General features: G+C 34.7%; 1 protein-coding gene across 1 annotated transcript; it reads left to right on the plus strand.

Annotated features, from left to right (window-relative positions):
• Positions 1–14516: 14516 nt before the first annotated feature.
• On the plus strand, positions 14517–15400 carry LOC145012018 (temperature-induced lipocalin-1-like). The gene is made up of 2 exons (XM_078970782.1): positions 14517–14969; positions 15054–15400. The coding sequence occupies exons 1-2, from the start codon at positions 14598–14600 to the stop codon at positions 15237–15239; spliced, it is 558 nt and encodes a 185-aa protein (XP_078826908.1). The 5' UTR covers positions 14517–14597; the 3' UTR covers positions 15240–15400.
• The last annotated feature ends 4704 nt before the right edge of the window (positions 15401–20104 follow it).

The following is a 20104-nucleotide window of genomic DNA, read 5'->3' on the forward strand; positions in this document are numbered from 1 at the left end:
ATCAAACTTTTCGATCATTGCATGTCTTTCATTGCCATTTTCTATATCCATAGAGGTCTTGAAGGCAGATTCACCAATCAACTTTGCTTTTCTATTGCGCCAAACCATTGCTGATTTAGCAGCAATAAGCATATAGGTGAGATCTATAAGGGTCACGTTGTAGCTCATCATATAGTACTCTCTTACGAACTCACTATACGAGTTAGGAAGTGACTGAAGAATCCAATCAACAGCCATCGCTTCACCGACAACGGATCCCATCATTCTTAATCTATCAATGTGTGACTTCATCCCTAAGACGTGTGCACACACCGACTTGCCCTCTTTATGTTTACTTGCCAAAAGGGCTTGAGTGATATTGAACCTTTCAATTTTACAATCTTGTGGGTTAGGGAGAATAATTGGAGGAGGAGGAGGAAGTGAAGCATGATTTCTTGTTCCTCGATCGAATCGTGGAATATCATCTTCATGTGGAATGCTTGTTCCACGGGATTTGAGAAGACCATAGTTGTCGAACTTTGACATCGGGAGAAAACGAATTCAAGTTAGTTGATTGATTGAGTCCTTGGTAAATCACCCAAATGAAATTCCAAGGCTAGGACCCAACACAATATTCTACAACTCGGGAGAGGGATGCCGTAACCCAAATTGCAGAACATTTGAAGGTAAGTGAATGACGATTCACTAGTTTCCACCATAAAAACGAAAAAGAAATTTAAGTTTTAAATCTATGAAAACTCCTAGATCCTTTGAGATTCATTGAACATTTCAATGGCATATTTAAATCTCGATATGCCCCTCTAGTTTGTGACTGGGATGCCGAGGATCACAAAGCGGGTGTGAATAACCATGCAAACTACATGGTGCCCTCACATGTTACAATCACCTATTCGATGTGCCGGTAAACCACACACGCTCCACCGAACTATGACAAACATTGAGTCACCCTTTGCTACTTTTGCTTAGAACCATTTAGTATGCCGGTAAACCACACACACTCCACTAACGTCTTCGCAAGGGCACAAAGTGTAATTTCATGGAATTGCATCAATTCACTTTTGCCTAAGTAACTAAGATTGGGAATTTGAAAACATTTAGTTACTTTGTATTTCATTATACTTATAATGGAAGGTTTCGTCCTATCCTACCCGTTCGGCTAACGACCCTCCACTAGTCAAGAGTGCGGTGGGTAAGAGTGGATACCCATTCAATCGCCATTTTATAGGCAATTTCCTTAAACACCCCTTATAGACCAGCTTCGTGAATGAGGCCTACTAACGGTAAGACTGACTTTTACTCATACATATATATAATGTTAGACTTTTAATGTTTATATATAGTATAGGGTGTATTTTATACTTTTAAAATATTATATGGTTAACTTTAACAATTACACTTTTAATTCAATTAAAAAAGTTAACCTAAACCTTTATGGATTTATTAAATCTCTTTTAATTATACCCCTTAATTAATTAATAAAACCATAAGGGTGTGATTTGAACTTTTCAAAACATTACTAGGGTTTTAGAATTTAACATTTCTAATTAAACCTTTAATCAACTTTTAAATTCCAAAACTTGAGGGCAAGTTTTGAAACCTTTTTCAAAACATTAGGGTTTTAACTATTTAAATTTCAAAACTCCAAAACTTTTGGGTTCAAATTTAAACTATAAAACCTAAAGGGGAAAATATGAAACCTTTCATAACAACAAGGATCAAATAACAAATAATTTTAAATTAACATTTAATCACATAATTATCCATATTTGATTTATTTAATGATTTCTTGCAAAACAATTTATCAATTTACTCAAGATAATTAATCAATTATCTTATAAGGAAACAATTATCTTATTAATTGATAATTATCTCTAATTAGATCAAGAATATAGTCATATATATCATAAAATCGGATTTATATTGATCTAATATGATAAGGTAACTATCCTAATACAAAAACAGCAAGAAATCCCGAGATAAGCATTATCTGACGAGTTGACTCGTCGAGTCAGGCATGGACTCGTCGAGTCTGCATGGACTCGGCGAGTTCAGCCATGGACTCGGCGAGTCCAGCCTCCACAATCCAAAAAATCGAATTTTTTTCAGTTATACAATGCATCAATACAATTGAAACCAAGCTAGGCTCTGATACCACTGATGGGTTTTGGTCATAAGACATCCTATGTGCTCATACAAACCCTAATGCTTGGATCTAGGTTTCTCTATTGTACATGCTTTGGATCCAAGACTATAAACCCTAATTCTAACATACATATAATCATATTAACATGAGAATAAGTTTATAGTGTTACCTTGATTGTTATGTAGCAATAACAATCCCAAATCTCCTTGTATTGACTTTGGAAGGCTTAGAGTCACAAGTGTCACTCCTCTAATGGCTCACAAACACCATAAGCAAATGGAGAAGGTATAAAGAGAGAAGTGAGAGGTTAGAACTCGTATCTAGGACCTCTTGGGAAGGGATACACGAATTCATGACCCTAGGGGTGTTTATATAGTTGTTGAGATAGGGTTTCAGTCATTATCCTTATCTAGTTGATTATCCATTAAGCAACCAATAAGATAATCCTTGAATCCTTATCATACTCGAATTCTAAGGATTTCCAACCTTAAATTCGTCCACCATATAAATAAGATAATCCTTACCTTATTTTGTAACTATCACATAATTACAAATCAGCCCCTCTAGTTTAATTAATTACATTTGATCACAAAACTAATTCTTAATTAATTATTGACCAATATTAATTAAACAAATATGATTTCTCCTTTAATATATTATTCTTATAACATATTAATAAATCATATTATCCTCTCTCTCTTTATTCATTTCTCCAATCAAGTTGCTTTGGTGAAGGCAACCCAAAAGGACCATGCACCATCGGGTCAAGTACATACCAAAATAGTTATGGACTTAGACACTAATCCAACACGTAATGCTAGGCTTCGGCCACTATAAATAGAATGCGAGGCATTTCGAAATTTGTTTACAAAATTTACACCTTTACCCCTTTTTTCTTTCTTTTAAGCTGCAATAAATACCCCAAGCCTAGAATACCTTCCTAGCTTCATAAGAAAGCCCCGGAGAGTCCGAAGTCTCCAAGAAAAAGAGTTTTTCGAGTCCAAACTCTGCCTGCGTAGAGCCCGGTTTTTTAGGAAGCCTCTCGGTTTTATCGAAAATGATTATTTTAAGGGACGAAGTGTTGTCTAATTACCATCTTATTAGGTGAGTGTGTAGTCACTTTCATATTACATATAGATATGAAGTATTTTCTATCAAATACGTGATATGAGTATATATATATTGTTTGTTTATTTGAGATGGGTGTTGAATGAATGTTTTACACATGTTTTAAACTGCATATGTATTGTTATCTACAAATATGTTGGGTAACACATGGGTAGATGACATAGTTGATGTGTGATAAAATGATGAGAGGCCTCAATGTTGTTGTTGTTCCAGTCATCTAGTAGAGTATAGATGACAACCACGGACCTTTCTAGACAGTCCAATGGAACGCTGACGGGCTTGCAACCTGTAAGTGTTTGTGAACGATGTGTTCATCGGTATACTCCATAGCCCTCATGGTTTCCTTACGAACACATATGGACGAGGAATCCCCTTAGCAGTAAAGTCCATCCTGATGATCATCCTTAAGCTAGGTCCCTTGTGATAGGTTTTAAGGGACGTAAAGTGAGGATAATGGGAACGGGTAATCATGGGTATTGTTGGTTGATGAAATTAATAAATTTATTGTTGCTTGATGAAATTAATAAATTTATTTATTGTGGGTTGAAAATCCTATATGCTCACCAGGCTCCTCAGCCTTACCCACTCAGCTTTCTGTATTACATCCTTACAGGTAGTGGAACCAGAGATAGTTGGACGATGACGATGATGGCTAGAAAAGACCGATTTTTGTTTATGCTTTATAAAAATTAGAGTACTTCTTTTTATAAAAATGTTGCGGAATTTGTTCCCAGAAAAACATGGTAAATACGTTATTAAAACATTTTCGAAGAAACGTATTTTATTCATTTCGAAACGTGTGGGATGTCATCGTTAATACAGAAACATAAGCATAAACAGAACTTACATTTATTTACACTAGTGATCTACATCTCTTTAAATCTCTCAGTGTAAAGTGACTTCGTATCAACACCTGTGATATAAATAAACTAAGTGGGTCAGGTTGGGAAACCTGGTGAGTACATAGGGTTTTCAACCGACAATAATATAATTATTATGTTTAAACAATCAAGCAATTAAACCCAATTACCCATCCTTATTATCTTCTTTACTCTTAAGGATCTACCCTAAGAATCAGCTATTCCTCGTTCATTCATTCCTAAGGATTACCCTAAGGAATCGGCATAACGTCCATCATTGCCATGGTTTACACAACGGGCACTAAGTCTGCATAGTCGCCAGGGTTTAGGCATCAAGTCTGCATGATCACCAAGGTTTAGGCATCAAGTCTGCATGATCACCAAGGTTTAGGCATCAAGTCTGCATGATCACCAGGGTTTAGAGTACACCGAGTGAACACATCGTTCACAACACCTACAGGTTGCGAGCCTGCTAGTGTTCCACTGACTGTCTAGAATAGTCTGTGGTTGTCATCCATACTCTGCTTAATGACGGGGCCATCATTTGGGAAAAAGGCTTCTCACATTATCCACCTCTCACCCTCACCTCGTGGTCTATAACACCTCTCAACTCATCATTCAACTCATATTCCATCTATTATATCTACCCATGTTTACCCCAACATTATCGTAGATATAAAATACATATACAGTTTAAATCATTTAAAACATGTATAAAATCGTTCATTTAGCATAGACAAAAAGTACTCAGATAATATGCACACATAGCACGTAATTTATATAAAATACTTTGTATCTATGTGTAAGATGAAAGGGACTATACACTCACTTGAAAGGTGGTGACTAAGCACTCGGACAACGCTTCGATACTCTCAAAACAATTTCCTTCGATAAAACCTAGTATTAACACCACTAGGGTTTAGTCTACCGATATCTGCGACAAATTAATAGTCTGACTATTATTATTATTATTATATAAGCGTTAAATAACACTCAGTATAACTCATAATAATAGCCCAAATAATTATTTTAAGGACCTAATAACATTCCTATAATTATTCGAAAGTTATATTAAAAGTTGCGTAAGCGTAGCACACTTACAACGAATTTTATCGAAAACCGGAACTTAATTGGAGCAGCGTTTCGAAACCGAAAGACTCCTTTTTCTCGGGACTCCGGGAGCCTCGGGGCTTCCTTCGGGTGCTAGGGGATCACGTAGGCTTAGGGGAGGGTTAAAACCCTAGAGAGAGAAAGTAGTGAGAGAAAGAGTTGATTTTTGGTGTGAGAAACCGGATGCCCTCGCACCCCTATTTATAGGTGCGAGACTTCGCGCTACGTTGGGTGTAGGTTCGCTCTACGCGGGGCGTTCATCGGATAAGGCTTCCAGGTCGGATACAGCTGGCTTTGTACATCGGACGGATAAGGCGAGGGTACGCGGGGCGTACCGACTTTGGACGCGGGGCGTACAGCGAGGGCAGGTGTCAAGATCCGAAGCGAGGACCGTGTTCAGCAAGCAACGGACCTGATCGAGCCACATCATCATTTCACAATACATTTCGCAAATTCATATTCCGACTCCTAAAAATCATAACTTTCGCATACGAGCTCTGTTTTCGACGTTCTTTATATCCACGTGAAGGTGGGAACGTACTCTACAACTTTCGTTTAGACTTCATCGGCTAATTTTGACTCGATTTTAAATTTTATATTTTTAACAGGCCGGGACAGGATTGGCCCGTTAAATCCTCATAACTTCTTCATCCGATGTCCGTTTTCACCCATCTTTTTCTCGTTACGCTAATCTTAACGAGATCTTCGATTCTTATTTAGGTTGTGTTGGCTAAAAACTGCTCAATCTAATATTCGAATTTCGGGTTGTACACTGCTAATCCGAAACTTCGAAAAATCATAACTTCTTCATACGAAGTCAGATTTGGGCGTTCTTTTTATCGATGTTCTTAGTTTAACATATTATACGAATTTCATTTAGATCGCTAAGGCTAAATATCGCTCTATCGTAAATTCACTATTTACGCTTCCCGGTATCGTACCGGTTCCGTTGCGAAACTTCAATGGGTCATAACTTCTTCGTTATAACTCGGATTTTGGCATTCTTTATATGTACGGAAACCTTGAGACATATTCTACAACTTGGTTAAGATTATTTATTCTAAATACTCTTTTGTCGAAAAGTCGTTTCGACCCCTTATTGCCTCTAAATTGACTAGCCCGGGTCTACGGGCGTTACAATTATAGGCTAGTAGATGTAAATAAATGTTGTCAGGCCTATATTGTACTGTTTATGCTTTTGGTCTATATCGATGTGGGCATCCTGAGTTTTTTAATGAAATGAAAATACATTTCTTTAAGAAATGTTTTGATAATTTTTTTTATCATATTTTGTTTTGGGGGACAAATTCCACAACACTTTTTGAAAGACTACTCTGATTTTATTTTAAAAGCATAAATAAAATCGGTCTTTTCTGGCCGTGAAAAAAGGGATGTCACAATTCCAATCCATAACTATTAGTCCATAATTAGGGTAAAAATACCATTTTACCCTTTACCTAGTTTGGTCGAAGACTAAGGCCCAAACTTACAATCCAAAAGGCCCAAATCCTAATTAGCTACCCAAGGCCCAAATCATGGCCTGATTTTCCAAATTGGGCTCAAATCCCTTCCATAGGCCTTAATCCAAAGTCCAATATATAGTTCGCCCAAAAACTTAAGAATTTAGATGGCCCAACAAGCTCTAACCATCTAGACCCAAAAGAATGGCCCAAACCAAGGATCCAAGTTGTGAAGCCCATCTGACTGAGTACGCGGGGTGTACTCAACACGTACACACAACATACTCGCTTTAGGGCTTGTACGCTAAGTGTACCTGCTTGTATGCCCGACGTACTCCCCCATTTGATCATTTTCCATTTTTAGCTCTTAATCCATTAAGACATTGTTCCAAAACATAGATCCGACTTCCTTGAGCTGGTTTATCACGTAAAGTTTCTAACTTTACATGAATGCATGGCTTAATAAAGCTCTTAAAGCTCAAAAGGACTTAATAGGTGACTTAATACATGTATGTGACCATAAACCTCATAAAGCTTGCACCTTTATGCTTGAGAACCTCATAACAAGATCAGATCTAAAAGGATAACCCCTCAAACATCCTAACTCATCAAACCAACCCAAAAGGGACCAAAACCTTAAAAACTAAGATATGAAGAGATCTAAGCATTCACAAATTAAGGTATGAACTTGATACCTCAAAAGACTTGCAATATGAGTGATGATTCTGGATCTCTAAGCTTTTCACCAAGCTATGCACCTTCAACCCTCTTCAATCTCTTCAAAATGAGCAAAACAAACAACAACTTCTTTTCAAGAGCTCAAAAAACACAACTATGGAGGCTATGTTGGGTTTTAGTTCAAAAATAGTTTCATAAACCAGAAAAATATGGCAATGGAAGACTTAAAATTTTGAACATAACATAACATTTTATACCCACCAAGGATATCCTTGCAAGTTGTAGAAGGATTTAAACACCAACAAAAGAAGAGGTGAAGAAATGACAACCTTTGTAGTTCTTTGGGTCCTCTTGGGAGGCTTGGAAGTTGATAAAGAATTTGGAACCTTTGAGATACCAACAATGACTCAAATTGATGTAGATGCTAGCTCATAAACTCTTAATCCCTTAAGATTTAAGTTCATAACCAATATGAACTTAAAGATGTCATGAAAATGCAAGTAATCTTCAAGAAGAGAGAAGAAAAGAGATAGAGTAACCTCCTCTAAGGAGGGTATGGTTTTGGGAAGCAAGAATGAAGCCCCCTAATTCAAGAGTCTAAGCCTCGTATTTTAATTTATTGTCTTAAAGTGAAGTCGTTAACCATTAGACCCTTCCACTTTAGACAAGCATGTCCCTAAAGCTTACATATCTCCCATGTTTCTTATTACTTTTAATTAAAAAAACATGAAAGTCATACTCTTGTCTTTTGACTCTTATTTTATAAAAAATAATAAAAGGAAGAAGACAAAAGCTTTATATTTTATAAACCAAGTTTATAAAATATAAACTTTAACTTTTTGGTAAAAGGCAAAAGAATTTATCTAGTCCAAAATGTTGTGCATGACTTATTAATCCATACCATCTGAATTATATATAATGTTACTTGCTAATGAAAATTAATATTTCCTAGAAATAAACAACTTCTAATTTAATTATAAGGGTTTATTGAATATTTATTAAAATCAATTTCTAATAAATAATCAATTATATCAAGTTGTTGTTAGTGTGACCCATTAGTATCATATGTTAATTAGCAATATCACTTTAATATGATTCTTGAGCATACTAGATCTTTCAATCTCTAAGTTGCACAAGATTTATATTAGACTGATATAGATAATGGTGAACATCTAGCAACATTTCACTGCCTCCATAACATACGACTTTGTGCCATTCTATCAACACCCAATTCCTAGAAGCCCAAGGCTACATTTGGTGTATAGGGTAAGTTATCAGTTATCCCTTTGCTATAGACATCATATTGAACATGAGATATGGATCGCGATCAATCTTATTAGTTGTTCAACTTTTGGTAAGGCGCCTTAAATGTCTAACTCAATACATAAGAGGAACAAATCCCATCTTGACTACATAAGCCTCTTGCATAGTTCAGACCATACCTGAAAATGGATTTTATAACTCCCCGGTTAAGGAATAATATTTGACCATATCAAATCATAGTACTCCCTACACTTAAGTCCCATTATGTATCTCATGTGTTAAGGATACAAAGATAGTACCTTTTAATCAAGTATCATTCATGATAGTGATCCATGAGACGATCTTGTTGCAGGTTATTACACCCCAAAACTGGAACGGAAGAAACGTTCGGGGACGGAGGACGTCATGTATAGTATCACAACAATTCCAAGGGTTTTTGTCTCTTATCCATGCAGCTCTTTTGTATATCTCTAAAGCCTTTCATTCGTTCTCGGATTTGGATAATCTTTTCTGTGGTTTATCGAATGATCTTCGGGCCAATGAGAGTGCTATCAGGAACTTGTCCCTTAGCTAGCTGCGTGTCACCCACTTTAGCCCAACACAGAGGGGATCTACACTTACGGCCATAAAGGGCTTCGAACGGGCCAACTTTGATGCTAGAGTGATAGATGTTATAGGAAAATTCAACAAGAGGCAAATGGGTATCTCATGCCTTTCCAAAGTCGATCACACACGGTCTTAGCATGTCTTTTGGTGTTTGGATGGTTCTCTCACTCTGCCCGTCAGTTTGTGGATGGTAGGCTGTACTCATGTCCAACCTAGTTCGAAGAGTCTTCTGAAGTGACTGCCAAAATCGTGAGGTTAATCTACTGTATCTATCTGAGACAATAGATATGGGCACACCATGCAGTCATACTATCTCTCAGATTTAAGTTCTGGTCAGTTTCTCCATCTTGTTTGTTTCTTTGATTGGCGGGAAGTGAGCGGACTTGATTAATCTGTCAATGATTACTCAAATGGTGTCATGACCACCCGTTATCTTGGGTAACTTGGTTATGAAATCCATTGTAATCCGTTCCCACTTCCACTCAGGTATTTCTAGATTTGAAGTAAACTTGAGGGCTTTTGATATTTCACCTTGAGTTTGGCACAAGTTAGACACTTGCCCACATAGGTAGAAATTTCAGCTTTTATGTTTGGCCACCAATAAAGTTTCTTGAGATCCAGGTACATCTTATCTGAACCTGGGTGGATGGAGTATCGAGTCTTGTGTGCTTCATTCATGACTACGTCCTTGAAACCACCGAACTTTGGGGTCCATATCCGGTTCATGAAATAATGAACTCTGTCTCCCTTGATCTCAAAGTTCTTCTCCATTCCTCTTAAGACTTCGTCTGCCACATTTTCTGGTTTTAAGGCTTCTAGTTGAGCCTCTTTGATTTGTGTGGATAGATGGGAATGGATTGTCATGGTTAGTGCCTTCACCCTACGACCTAAGTGTTCCTTTCGCCTAAGGGCATCCGTTACTACATTGGCCTTACCGGGATGATACCGAATTCACATTCGTAATCATTGAGTAACTCTACCCATCGTCGCTGTCTCATGTTAAGTTCTTTCTAATCAAAGATATGTTGAAGACTTTTGAGGTCAGTGAAGATAGTGCACTTGGTACCGTAAAGGTAATGTCTTCAGATTTTTAGTGTGAAAACTACGACTCCCAACTCAAGGTCATGAGTGTTGTAGTTGACTTCGTGTGCCTTTAGTTGTCTCAAGGCATAGACAATAACCTTTCCTCGCTGCATAAGCACACAACCTAGCTTGATTTCAAATTTCAACAACAAATAATCATTAAGTATTAACCCTAAGTCCCTAATTTAACAAAGTTAATTATTAATTTCTAATTTTTCAAACATAATAACAAAAAATTAGAATTAGAATTAACCTAAACACATAATAGGGATGAGTATTTTGGTTATAGTTTGTTTCATTGTGATGGAAGAGCAAAGGAGCGGAGGAGGTTCCCGGAATTTTGCAATTGAGAATGGTTGATGTTCCAATGTCGATGACTGCAGCATCCTTGGAGAAGTCAGAAGACAATTTCTAATTGGAGCTTGGAAGTCGACAATTGAGAAGTCGACTGATGATTGATGAATCACGATTCACGAAGTAATGATCGAATAACCCAAGTCCCAATACCGATTACATCCTTTTTTTTTTTTTTTTCTTTTATTAGGCTTAAGACCTCTTAGTTTCAATAAATTAATTGGTGTGGGCTTAAAATATTTGGACAATTTAGGCTAATTTGTATTTTGGTCCATTAAAAAACAACTTGAAATTTTTTAGGGTAACCCAATATATTTTCCGATATAAAAACGCAACATATAACGAACTTTTCTGAAAAAATTAACACTATTAAAATTTTTTGAAGGGTATCCAGGGATACCCCGCGATCCATAATGAATCCGCCTGTTAAAAGATATACATCAATATAGTATTTTTTTTTGTTCAAGGGTTTCAGGTCTTATATCCTCTAAGGAATTGTGACATCTGAAAAGCATAGTTGAAGAAATCTTTCTTGCTGGTCTTCCTACACCTCCTATTGTCCTCAGGTAGGCCGATGTGAATAAGTAATACATAGTCATGCAACATTTAAAACAAAAACAACTCATTTGCAAATTTGTATTGTAAATACTCTAAGAAGCGCAAATTTGCCAGCAAAAAGTTGATTCTTAATTAAACGGTTATACGCTTCTTTATTTAAATGTTCTATTTAGATTTTGAAGGTGTTTGTTTATTTAAATGTTCTATTTAGATTTTGAAAGTGTTTGAGGATTCATCTAAAAACTCTTTATTAACTTAATTGAAATTTTAAATAGTTAATAAACTAGATTATAACCTGCGTTAAACGCGGGAAACGCATAAAAAAACATATAGTCGTTTATAGATATTGTATAATGATTATAAAAAAAATATGGTTATTGGTATTATTGAAATGTGTAGAAAATACATTAAAAACGATAAATATATATAATCATTGAAAGATCTCTTTGTAGATATCATTTTTTGTTTTATTAGTTGAACGACTTTCCTCGTCTTATATAGTTATGATATTTATATATTTATAAGTATTTTAATTAGATGTTCCTTGCATAATAATGTTACCTAATTTAAACATATATTGACAATCAGTATACCGTTTTTTCTATTGCATTAAATATTAACAACTATTTCATTTATTCAAATAAAGTTATGTAATATAATTTATAAAATGTTAAATGTTATATATATATATATATATATATATATATATATATATATATATATATATATATATATATATATATATATATATTTAATTTTAGTATATCATCAATGAAGATTCTTTTCTAAATTATGATTGGTTTATTTTAAATTGATTATAAATATAAATGCTAGCTTTTATGTTTGTTCTTATTTATTTAGTGTTCGCAAAAACTTTGCATTAGTTTTGGCGCAACTTTGAATAATTTTAGTATATCATCAATTTAATTTGATATATCTGTCAACTATATGAAATATCAAATAATAAAATTTCATTACTATTGTGATAATTTAGTTTATATATTGTATTTTCACTATTCTTAACGGTCTTATTTTTTCTAATAACCGTAATGCTTTTACTAAATGTACTTTTTACAAATCTCCTAATATCTTATAATTTTAATCTTACTTTATAATTTTTCATAACTATGTTATTTTCAAGATTGACTGCTTTAATAGTGTTTTTTTCAATCTATTCAACTTTATATTTCATTATACAACATCATCGTTTGTATATATTCTGAAATTTCACTTTAAAAATGCTTAATGTTTACACCTTGATATTAATTTTTTTTTAATAAACTCATGTAATAATTATGGAATATATATCTCATTTTAATTAACATTCACTTCCTTTATTATATCAAATTCCTCATTAAATGGATATATTTTTGGAAAATAATAATTATAATAGGATAACATTATCTAAAACGTAAATGTTTGATATACTTTTTGGAGAAAAAAATCAGCATCATTAGAAAAAATTTATATAAAGAAAATACAAATTTAAATTTGTTGAAATTATGGATGAAATTACTGACGAAAATTTATTTTGGAAGGAGTTGTATTTTGTAAGGTATAATAATATTACAAAATTTGAAATATCTATATTTGTTGTGCAAATTAATAAATTTTATTGTTATTATACGAAGATAAAAAGTAGGTTGATATGATATACAAAAACATAATAATTTCAATGATATTTTAAAATCATGCCAAAATTAACCGGATTCTTATGACATAAAAATTTAAAAAAAAATCATAATAGTCTCTAATATATAAAAGTAACATTTTCGTAATTAATGTCAGTTTCCAAAATAGTTAATTTTTGTTTTGTTAAAGGTACCTAATATATTTTCATGTTTATTTGAAAAGTTTCAAAAAAGTAGTTAACTGATTTCATGTAATTTGTGACAAAGAAAATCGAAATATATGAATACATACATTTGATATAGGAACAAAAAATGATCGAAAAAAAATATAAAAAGCGAAAGAAGGTACTGACCTTCTAGCACACAAGAGCGAATGTTGATAGCAGAAAATGATGATGGAAGTTATAAGCAATATTAACGATGTTGTAGGAAAATGTTTGAAGAAAAGAAACGATTGAAAATAAATGTGAGTCGCAGATTCAACGATGAATCGTATATGTATGTGATAATTTGAATATGATTTTTCAGTATTAATGATTTCCTAATAAAAAAAGATTTTATATTACTGGTTACTAATATAAACGGATTTATATTAATGGTTGATATTAAGGCCTTGATTGAAATGATTTGTTAGTAATATATTTTTAAAATTGATCATATTAAAATCTTCATAACTGAAAATTCAAGATGTAAAATATGGAAAACTTTTATTGGAATTAAATACATTCCATTTCAACGAATGTAAGTTATTGATTGATGATTGGAAAGAATTTATTGGAATTAAATACATTCTATATGGGGAAGATGATGTCAGCAATTAGATCTAAGGATGGAAAAAATAATATTGAAATACAATCAATAGTCCAGATTATTTAAGATGATGTTATAAAGTTTCTCTTTTAGTAATATTTAAAATTTAAAAAAATGTTTGGATACCTAACAATAACTTTTAAAACTTTTGTTTGTTTAGCATTTGAAAATGAGTTTTTTTAAAAAGAACAAATTGTGATTTTTTGAAATGACTTATAACGTATTAGGATAAAAAAAAAACAAATAATTTATTTAAGCTAAACACTTTTTAACTTATTGACTTATTGATATTTTCCACTAAAAAATTAATTTAAACATTTTAAAAAAAAACTTTTTTTTCTCTCATTCGTAGATCAATAAGTCATTTTTATCAAAAAATCCTTTTTAACATCAAAATAAGATCTAAAATACCGTCTTCGTTAACGCTAATTAAGATTTATCTTTTTATTTAGAAACACAAGGAAATGAAGAAAGGACGTATTTTTTTTTTTTTTTTACCTATAACATAGTATCAAATATTTTAACATCTTTACTTCTCACCTCAGAATATATTCATATCCTCAAATTATATAATTTCCACTATAGTATTAAACTTTCAATGATAATTTCATAAAAGAAGTTTAATCTCCCAATCTATATATAAAAACCCAACAATTGGAAAATAAATCTTCAACTTTTGACTATTTTTGACAACCATTGTCGACAATAAATCTTTAGAGGGAAGCTGGAGAATATTAAAACATAAAATAAAAAATACTTATAAATTCAAAATATTTTTGCAATCCAATAAACTGTGAGGTTATCAATTCTCCACATCACCTTTTATCTATCCCCCCATCAATTATATACTCCCCAGAATCTTTCCTTCCATTATTCATCACCTTCCTATTCACAGTTCACACACAGAAACTCCATGGCCAAGAAAGAGATGGAAGTTGTAAAGGGCGTTGATCTACAGAGATACATGGGCCGATGGTACGAAATTGCTTCATTTCCATCAAGAAATCAGCCTAAAAACGGAACCGATACAAGGGCTACATACACACTGAAAGACGATGGCACTGTTCATGTTCTAAACGAGACTTGGAGTGATGGAAAGAGAGGATTCATTGAAGGAACTGCTTATAAAGCTGATCCCAATAGCGATGAAGCGAAATTGAAGGTGAAATTCTACCTTCCGCCATTTTTGCCCATCATACCTGTTACGGGCGATTACTGGGTGCTGTTTCTAGATGATGATTATCAGTATGCTTTGATTGGTCAGCCTTCGAAGAAGTCTCTCTGGGTATGTTTCAATCTCGCATAGTTTGTGTTAATTGGTTTGTGCAATTGTATTGAAATTGATTGGTATAATTGGGGTTTTGTGTAGATATTGTGCAGAGAAAACCATCTGGATGATGAGATATACGAGCAGCTGATTGAGAAAGCGAAGGGAGAAGGGTATGATGTGAGCAATCTGAAGAAGACGACACACACAGACCCACCGCCGGAGACTGAAGGTGCTCCGGCTGACACCAAGGGCGTGTGGTGGTTGAAATCAATATTCGGGAAATAAAAGATGGTCGATATTGTGGTTTACTGGTTATGTATATTTAGTTCATGTAGTAATGTATATGTTGTATTCGTTTGTATGTTTCATCAAATCATGTATAATTCTAAAAATACATATCACAAATCATATATGGACATGTAACACAAAGTCGTTATTCTTTGCAATTTGCATATGCCTCATTAACTATCAAATTAGTTGATACTCACTTGGTTTTTTAGATCAACATGTCCTAAAAGGAAGATGGCGTTCAAACTTATGTCTGAGGCGCTCATTCCTCAACCCGCCCTCATACGACCCATAATAAATATGCTTACTATTGGTATTGGGTAGATGATTTAAGCTTAGGAGCCTGCCTTCTGTTGATTTTTCCATATGGGTCTTTTAATTATGTTTTGTACTTATAAATTAGAATATGTAGAAAGTAAAACTCTGGATTTTTGTGTTCGTTAATTGTCCTCATTATAACTGAATCGACATTGAATTGAATAGGATGGGGTGGAATTTTATATCTTTTTACTAACCCATACTATATTATCAAATAATTTATTTTAACAATGTTTACATCCATGGATCGAGGATTGACTAGGATGAGCTTGGGATAGATCAATTTTCAAAGTGGAAGTAATTTGATTTTACGTACCCACCGGGGTTGGGATAGAGATAGGGATGCGAATAGGGATGGGGATGGAGATGGTAAACCTAATTACGTTTATTTTTTTAAAACCTAAAACTAATATGTTATAAGAAAACATCGCTTGACTTTCTCATTGATCGTTAATGTTGCTATAGCTAGTTGCTATTTAAAACATAATGTTTATTTAATTCACCACCTCAATCAAATTAAGAGGTCATCTCATGCTCATATACTCCTGATTCGTGAAATCATTTGATAACTTTTTTTTTTTTTGGAAACAGCAAATATATAAAAATAAAAGGTCACACAATTAGCAAGTAACTAAATAGAGGGCAAAGTACAACATACAATAAGAGTGCAGCAAAACATAAAACATAAATAAAGATTAACAAAAGGGTAAGATACTCCAATCAATCCATCTGCAATTTACCATCGACGTTCTATACTTGAACCAAGCAAAAGTCAGGGAAACCACCTCATCAATAATCTTAGCAAGATTCATTGTCAACCCTTTAAACAACTTGTTGTTCCTAGCCATCCAGATGAATCACAATATCCCATAAACACCGTGATGATCTTCTTCCTCTTCCTTAGGCAATTCCCCCACGTAGCTGCAAAGTTACTAAATTCAACCACATTGTCAAATGGAGTGGCATGTATGCCGTACCATTTGAGAATCCAAGCTCTAGCCTCCGTTGCCACACTGCATCTAATTAATAGATGATCACTTGTTTCTTGTTCATTATTGCACAGGGGACATAGGGTAGATTGTAAACTAACACCTCTCTTGGCTAAGTTTGATGCTACATGAAGCCTGTCCAAAACTGCCATCCAAATGAAGCATCGAATTTTCAATGGAACAACCTTTGATGAATTTATCACTATTCCATTGAGAGGGGTATGATTGGAATCGATCCTTTGGCGTAGGATACTGACTGTGTAGTTGCCATCGAGGCTCATATTGAATCGAAATCCATTAAGTACCGGTTGTGTGTTAGTCCCCTGAATCATAGAGCTAAAAATATGAAAATCATCAAATGCTTCCTCATGTAAATCATTTGTTTTCCATCTCCAGTGAAAGCCTGAACTGTCGATCCTATCAGAGACCAAACATATCGCTACCTCTAGTTCATATAACTTTGGGAACCGTTCTTGTAAGGTTAAGGAACAATACCATCGATCTTTCCAGAATAGGATACTTTAGCTATTTGGTAAAAATATTGACAAGTTGATATTGAGAAACCATACTTGTCATTTAGCTATTTTTTCCCAAACAAAGTTAATTCCAAGTTCAATATGCTTTCGTATGTTAATTTTGAACACGACTACTGAAACATATAATGGCACTATGTCAGTCACATTATCACATTAAACAAGTTTGTTCATACCGGTATATGAAACTCTAGTTATAAATTTCGAATCCGTCAGGTTTTGGAAATGGTGTTTGTTGCTCTTTGATATTTAGTTTGGCGCTAGAACATTATATAGTGGGTGCATTTTTAAAAACCATGAAACATTAAAATGAGATTGGTTCCATAAAAACACAATATCCAGACGAGTACTGATGCAACATGTCCGATTAGCATCCATATATGTAGAAAGTCAAGAGAATGCAAATTTATAGACATATACACCGAAATTTTGAGTGCCTCGAATGTATCAAATGGTCTTTTTGAGAGGTGTCATGTAATCATTATGAGGAGTACGCATGTAAAGATAAATTTGATGGGGGACATAAGAAATGTCTAGCCGTATGAATTTAAGGCATTATGGGGCTTTAACTAGAAGATGATAAACAAGGTTTGATCCAGAAACAAAGGGCCTATGTTTACACTTAATTTACGTTTAGTGTTAATAGGTGTCGTTGTTGTTTTACATGTCCGACATGTTGGATTTCGGTAGCATGTTCTCTTGGTGACTGAACCGATCAGTAGTCGTGTCGGATGACATTATTTGTAACATCTGGAATCCCATATATATTATTTTAATATTTTTTTTGGATTATGTGAAGGAACTCGGCGAGTTTATGCGTAGACTCGTCGAGTAGGGTCGTGGTTGATCATCCGGGTTCGCGTTGGACTCGGCGAGTCCATGAGTGGACTCGGCGAGTCCACGCTATTTAATGAAACCCTAATCCTCTGTGGTTGGAGCCTATTTAAAGGCCCTTATGGCCATCCATTGCGGCTACCACACCCCAAAGAGAGTCTTAGATCGCTTGTGAAGAGAAGAGAGGCCATTGTTGATCAATTGTTGGTAAAATTTGAAGGAAAAGGTGACCAAGGCAAAAGAAGGCTGAAGGAAGTGCAAAGCTAGTGTTTTCAGAGATCAAAGGCTTCATATTAAGGTATTCCTTCGGACCTTCTCCAGTTTGGGTGTTGATTCATAGAGTTTGGGCTTTGTTATGGCCTTTAGAGGAAGAATATGTAGAGTATTTAGTCCCTCTCGAGTTTGTGTTTGGATCTGGACTCAAAGGGGTCCAGAGACTTCAACCCATGAAGCTTTATGAGTCTTTGTGGGGTGATTGGACTTAGGTTGCCATTTTTGGGACTAAATCACCATTTGATGCCATTATGTATATATATAAGCATCAAGTTTCGAGCTTTACGTAATTATATTGCTTGGGAAGGACAGATCTATGGATTTGAGGAACAGATCTGACCTCAGGAGGTTAATAGAACTTGTGCATGGCATGTACTCGACGAGTTGTTCTTGGGACTCGGCGAGTTGAGTCAGGGTAGCCCCGCGATTCTTGCTTGGGGACTCGTCGAGTAAAGGGAGGGACTCGACGTGTTAAATGGGACTAAAAAGTTAAGTGGACACAAGTGGACTCGCCGAGTTGCCCAAGTGCACTTGCCGAGTCGGGTCAAAGTTTGACCGTTGACTTTGGTTGACTTTTAGGGTTTGGTTAGCAGTGAGGCCTTTTGAGCCAGAAGAGGGGTAAAATGGTCTTTTACCCTTCTAAGGATGTTAAGAAAGGTTGGAGTATAGTTATATTTATGGGAGTATTTGCTTTATGTGTTTAGGCGGAGGCTAGATCGTATTTCTACCGAGTCAGTGCTTTACCGAGATATCAGAGGTGAGTATTCTCACTATACTGTACCTAGAAGGGTACCTATGTGTGACCGGAAGGTCGGATATGCTATAAGATATATGCATTGTATGTGATTAGTTAACCGTTTTGTATGTGCTATGTATGTTATGCTTGTTATGGGCCGGAAGGCATTATGATGTGGACCGGAAGGTCAGTGAGTTATGGATCGGAAGGTCGACACAGGTAGGACCGGAAGGTTTACCGGGTTGGGACGGAAGTCCCCTGAGACACATGGACCGAAAGGTCATGGCCTGGAACGGCGTATGTGTGTAAGTGGTATTTTGGGGAACTCACTAAGCATTATGCTTACAGTTGTTGTGTTATGTGTTTCAGGTACGAGCGAGGACCGTGGGAAGGCGCATGCATGATCTGTACACACTGCCGGAAGATTTATTTTATGATCTTGGGATGTATTTTTATTATGATGACATTTGCTAAACATGAGATTTGAGAATATTGAATGATGGTTTATGTTGTTTGAAAAACGAAAAATTGTTTTGAAAATTCACGTTTATTGAGAAAATAACTAACATACCTATATCTTTCTTGGAAACTTCAACACATTTTCCCAAAAAAAAGGTTCCTTTAATGTGTGAAAGGATGTAATAAGAATAATATCATTGAAATAAAATAGTAAGAATGGTACCATCGACATAAAGTAGTAAACACATCATATCTTCGACCTTCTCGATAAATATAAAGGGAATGATCGGAGCTACAACAGTACAACTAAGAAAACTTGTAACTCGATTTTGTATTATAATTTATAAGAACTTTATGCCACAAGTAAATCATCCATCATCCCTAATGATCCAAGGGTGATTTTCAATCTTTTTTGGGTGCTTTTAGGTGTTGCTGAATATGATATGACCCTACCACTCAATCATTCACTTGCTAACACTATCGTGAGATGATATGTGTTCAAAAGCTCCAAGGTATAACCAACTTACCAACCATCTCAGTAGTCTAATCTTGCCACTATCTTCATTGATATTAGACTTGAACAAACACTAAAGTCATTTAATTTCCAATTCATGTTAATCGTTGTCACTTTGTATTATTCATTATGCTTGATTTTGGATGTAACTTTATTTAATCAGAAAATCGTATAGCATGCACATGTGAGTATTTCATGTTAAGTAT

This window comes from Lactuca saligna, chromosome 8 (assembly GCF_052625555.1).
Source record: "Lactuca saligna cultivar CGN05327 chromosome 8, ASM5262555v1, whole genome shotgun sequence".
In the NCBI taxonomy this organism is placed as follows: domain Eukaryota; kingdom Viridiplantae; phylum Streptophyta; class Magnoliopsida; order Asterales; family Asteraceae; genus Lactuca; species Lactuca saligna.

Bases quoted from the DNA above. Each gene is read 5' to 3' on its own strand.
- LOC145012018 (XM_078970782.1), top strand. From the start codon at position 14,598: ATGGCCAAGAAAGAGATGGAAGTTGTAAAGGGCGTTGATCTACAGAGA. The intron at 14,970-15,053 runs GTATGTTTCAAT...GGTTTTGTGTAG, and splicing joins CTTCGAAGAAGTCTCTCTGG to ATATTGTGCAGAGAAAACCA.